General features: G+C 42.8%; 1 protein-coding gene across 1 annotated transcript; it reads right to left on the bottom strand.

The window, feature by feature from the left end:
* Positions 1–581: 581 nt before the first annotated feature.
* On the bottom strand, positions 582–4458 carry LOC125527244 (probable LRR receptor-like serine/threonine-protein kinase At3g47570). The gene is made up of 2 exons (XM_048691789.1): positions 1290–4458; positions 582–1207 (listed from the first exon to the last, which is right to left on the bottom strand). The coding sequence occupies exons 1-2, from the start codon at positions 4132–4134 to the stop codon at positions 804–806; spliced, it is 3249 nt and encodes a 1082-aa protein (XP_048547746.1). The 5' UTR covers positions 4135–4458; the 3' UTR covers positions 582–803.
* Between the last annotated feature and the right edge of the window lie 72 nt (positions 4459–4530).

Raw genomic sequence — 4530 nt, 5'->3', positions numbered from 1 at the left:
AACTGTGTCTCTCGCAGAAGGAAAAGAAAAAGGAAATGTGTTTTTTTTTTCATTTTCGAGAGGCACTGCCGCGAAAGCAAAACCATGCCTCTCGCGGAAGCAAAAGGAAAAACTTTTTTTTCACGCAATTTTTTTCTTCGAATTTTTAAGAAAGACCAGTGAAAACAAAAAAACACGTCTAAAAAGCCGAAAACGCATGCGAAAAAATAAAAAACAAAATCCGGAGGAAAGCCCAGAGCACAACATGTGGCGCGCTCTCAGCCCAGTCCGGAGTGATCATTGGGAAGCTGTCGAAGAAGCGCTGGTTTAGCTCTCCGGAGCTGTACGTCCGTGTCGTATGTGACCACCCGGTCAGGCCTTTTTGTATTCAACAGTGGGCTGGATCATCCAGTAGGCTTCTCTCTCGGGAGTTACAGTTACTACTAGGCTTCAGGCCTTACACCTTTCAAAGTGTGTGTCACATTTCTAAATCACACGTACAATACATAAAAATACTACCCCGTGCACCTAACATGGTCAGATGACTAGGGCTACTAGTCAAAATGCATGGATAAATATTTATTTATGTACCCGGTTCAGTGTAACAATACTTCATAGATACTTCAATATATAAATTTAAAACCCAAAATAGTAGGCCAATATGTTCTAGCTCCATGCCCGCCTGGGAGTTTGGACAGGTGGTAACCCATGTCTGATTGCTAGGTTAAACAAATGCTATTCTGGTTCAAATGGCAAGCAGAATGCGTGACATACTGTACATGTCTTGCCAATATTATTCTTACTTCATGGTGCATATAATGCATCTATGCAGTTATAATGACGTGCTCACTTTGCCTTCTTTCAACATGGTTATCTCTTATCTTGTGCATCCTAGCTGCTGCATCTCTCATGCACATCCTCTCTGCTGATGCTTGCTTGCAACATGATACTGCAACTTCCATGATTGAGAACATCGTGTTGCTGACATCTTCCATTTTGTAGCTTCCACCCTGCAAACTTCTGACATAAACTTCTTCAAAGGACAGTAGGGCTGGATCAACAATCTTCATTAACATGTCTGGGAATGCATTCTTGGCATACTTCTGTAAGGTCAGCCCATCTTTGAACATGTTATGCGTCGGTGCCATGCCTGTAAACAACTCGAGGATGACACTTCCAAAGCTGTATACATCTCCAGATGTAGAAACTTGACCACCTTCACCATATTCTACATTGCATAGAAAAAAGGTCATGATTTGGCATTCAAATTTTTTGATATGAAAGTAGGTGCTAGAGAAAATTTGAGGTACCTGGAGCGAGATATCCAATTGTTCCTCTTATTCCAACTGAGCTCTTTGAATTAATTTGTTGCTCAGCCGCTGGATCTAAAAGAATCTTTGCAAGGCCGAAGTCCCCAATGCGAGCAAGTAAATCACTATCAAGAAGGATGTTGCTTGGCTTCAAGTCACAGTGAACTATTGGTGGTTCGCAGTTGTGCAAGTAATCTAGTGCATCAGCAACATCAACGACAATATTTAATCTCTGCATTAGTGTCAAGCCTTGAAGTTGTTGTGTTGCATGTACATCTTGATGTAACCACCTGTCTAGGCTCCCATTAGGCATGAACTCAAACACAATGGCTTTGAAGTCATTTTGGTTTGAGTCCGAGCTTGAGCAGCAAGTGATGACACTAATCAAATTCTGATGGCGGATATTACTTAATGCCTCACACTCGGCTAGAAAACTTTTGGAGGATCCAGATTGTTGAAGCTCAAAAACCTTCACAGCAACCGTGGTCATCATATTTTTTAGCAGCAACTCACACTTATAGACGGATCCATACCTTCCTTTACCAATCAAATTGTCTGCGGCAAAACAGCTTGTTGCTTGGAGCAATTCGGCATAAGAAACTCTAGGGTAATTTCCATCTACCAATATGAATCCTCTCATGCTGGTGGACTGAGCCCTTTGTTTCCTTCTTATTGTGAAGAATACAAGTGCCAAACTACAACATATAATGATGCCAACAACTACCGGAATAACTATTGCTAGAAGGACATGGTGTATCCTTAAGCTGTGTTCCGTGGATTCTGGTGGGCATGCGGGCAAACGTAATTCTGAGATGCCACCGCAGAGCCCCGAATTCCCATAAAATAGAAACCCAGTCACATTACTGAACACACCTTGCAATGGAACCTTGCCAACCAGATGGTTGAAGGACAGGTCTAAATGGTAAATTGATGTCATGTTCTCCATATCCTCCGGGATCTGACCAGACAATTTGTTGAATGCAAGATACATTGCTTCAATGCCACCCATGAGCCCCAGCTCCTGAGGAATCACACCTGAGAGTGTGTTTTCTGCTAAAGAAAGCAATATCAAGCCTCGCATTTTGCTGATAGCTGCAGGAATGCTACCATTGAAGGAGTTATGGTGCAACCGAAGACCTATCAAGCTTTGACAATTGCTGAGTGTATTAGGTAGCGGCCCTTGCAAGTTGTTCCAGTGGATGTATATGTAAGCAACCTTGGTGAGGAAGCCAACTTCTGGTGGAAGAGGTCCAACAAAATTATTATTTGACAAATCTAGAGCATATGACAAGGATGACAAGTTGAAGATCTCTTTAGGCAATGGACCTGTGAACTTATTGTTGTCAAAGGTTGCTATTGTTAGCTCCCGCAGTCTCCCTAGGCTTGTTGGAAGTGGTCCCTCAAACTTGTTTTCACCAGAGTAAAGTTCTAATAGCTTCGTCAAGTTCCCAAGGGAGGAGGGAATGAATCCTGTCAACCGGTTTCCATTAAAGGCCAAGGCTTGTAGCGAACTTAGATGTCCGATGCTATCAGGCAAGATACCAGTGAATCTGTTGTGAGATAATTGCAAATAATTTAGCCCACCAAGATTGCTTAACCCAGATGGTATCTTTCCGGAAATCTCATTGTGGTTAACACATAGAATTTGGAGTTGTGATGATAGGTTGGTAACAGAGATTGGCAGTACGCCACCTAACTTGTTATACTGGAGGTCGAACAAGCGTAGACGTGTGCAGTTTGCCAAAAACGTAACGAACTTCCAATCATGAGCTGTGGCTGCCATGAGCTGATTTGTTTCTAGAGATAGGAAGTCTGGACAAAGCTTGCCAATATCAGGAGGCACTATTCCGGTGAAGTTGTTAAATGAGATGTCTAGGGAGTATATGTTAGTTGCATTGACAAGAGAAGCTGGAAGGCTTCCTGTAAAGTTGTTGATGCCAAGCAGTAGGTACTCGAGATTTGGGAGGTGATCCCCTAAGTTAGATGGCAGGGTGCCATGCAACTCATTATTTGTCACCCTAAAGCGGGTCAGAGAAGAAAGATTGTAGAAAGTTGTAGGAATAGTGCCGGACAGGTGGTTTTCTCCTAGGTCAATGTAAAAGAGTTTACCGAGCCTGCCAAGGCCCTCGGGTATGGAGCTCTCAAGTTGGTTTGATCTTAAATGTATTTTTTGTAGTGCTGAGAGGTTGGCAAGTGATGGCGGAATAATCCCTGTGAAGTTACTCTTCTGCAAGATTATGGTCCGGAGACTTGACAAGCCTCCGAGCCATGAAGGGATTTCTCCGGTGAGCAAGTTTGACCCAAGATTGATGCTTTGAAGGCTGGTGCAGTTCTTCAACCCAGCGTTCATGTCACCATGAAGCGAGTTGTTGGACAAGTCAAGATATCGTAACCGAGATAGACGACCAATTTGTGAAGGTATTTCACCACGCAAATGGTTCAAGCTGAGGTCCAGAATTTTCAAGAAGGTGAGATTCCCAATGGAAGGTATTATCGGGCCAACAAGTCCCTCCGAAGAGAGGTTAAGCACCGTGACCCTGTCTTTGTGCTTAGCGCCACAAACGACACCTGGCCACCGGCAGAAGTCACTAGTAGTGTTCCATGCAGCTAGGACATCCTGTTGGTTGCTTAGGCTTGACTTGAAGGCCAGCAAGGTATCCCTGTCAGTTGTATGCTGGAACAACCGCTCTAGTGCCTGAACAGATGAACTCAATGCTGGTTGCAGTACATATGACAGGAGAAGCAGCACAAGAACAGGAAACATCAATGACACTGGGAAAGATGACAGAAATATCAGCTTCAAGTAATTGCATACGTTACACTTAAAAAACAAGGCAGTTAACATGTCTAGCAATTATTGTCTGCCGTAACTTCACGATTATAATACTGCGCAGATGTAGCACATTGGACATTGTTTCATCTGCTCTATATATATAAGGTTTCAGTGTTGAGACTTGCTGAAATAATAATTGCGGTTGTCCATACATCATCAGGTACTTGACGTTTCAATTAGAAAAATAAGCCACTACTACTAATGTCTCCATTAGTTCTCATTGCATTGTGTCATTGCAGAAGTGGGGTGAGTGTTTATACCATCTTGACATTAATATATTGCCCTTCGTCTACAGAAAAATACTCTTGCCGGTCCAAAGTAAGTGTCGTGGTTCACTTATTTTGAAACGGAAGGAGAGTATGTTAATATCTATGACATCACATACGTATAGTATGAAAATACTACCCC

Source organism: Triticum urartu, unplaced genomic scaffold (assembly GCF_003073215.2).
Source record: "Triticum urartu cultivar G1812 unplaced genomic scaffold, Tu2.1 TuUngrouped_contig_3354, whole genome shotgun sequence".
Classification (NCBI taxonomy): Eukaryota; Viridiplantae; Streptophyta; class Magnoliopsida; order Poales; family Poaceae; genus Triticum; species Triticum urartu.
The sequence above is the reverse complement of the archived record's forward strand: the minus strand, read 5'-3'. Positions and strand labels throughout refer to the sequence as shown.

Excerpts from the sequence above, each read along its gene's own strand:
- LOC125527244 (XM_048691789.1), bottom strand. The coding sequence starts at position 4,134 with ATGTTAACTGCCTTGTTTTTTAAGTGTAACGTATGCAATTACTTGAAG. Across the intron at positions 1,208-1,289 it reads AATTGGATATCTCGCTCCAG|AATATGGTGAAGGTGGTCAA; the intron begins GTACCTCAAATT and ends TATGCAATGTAG.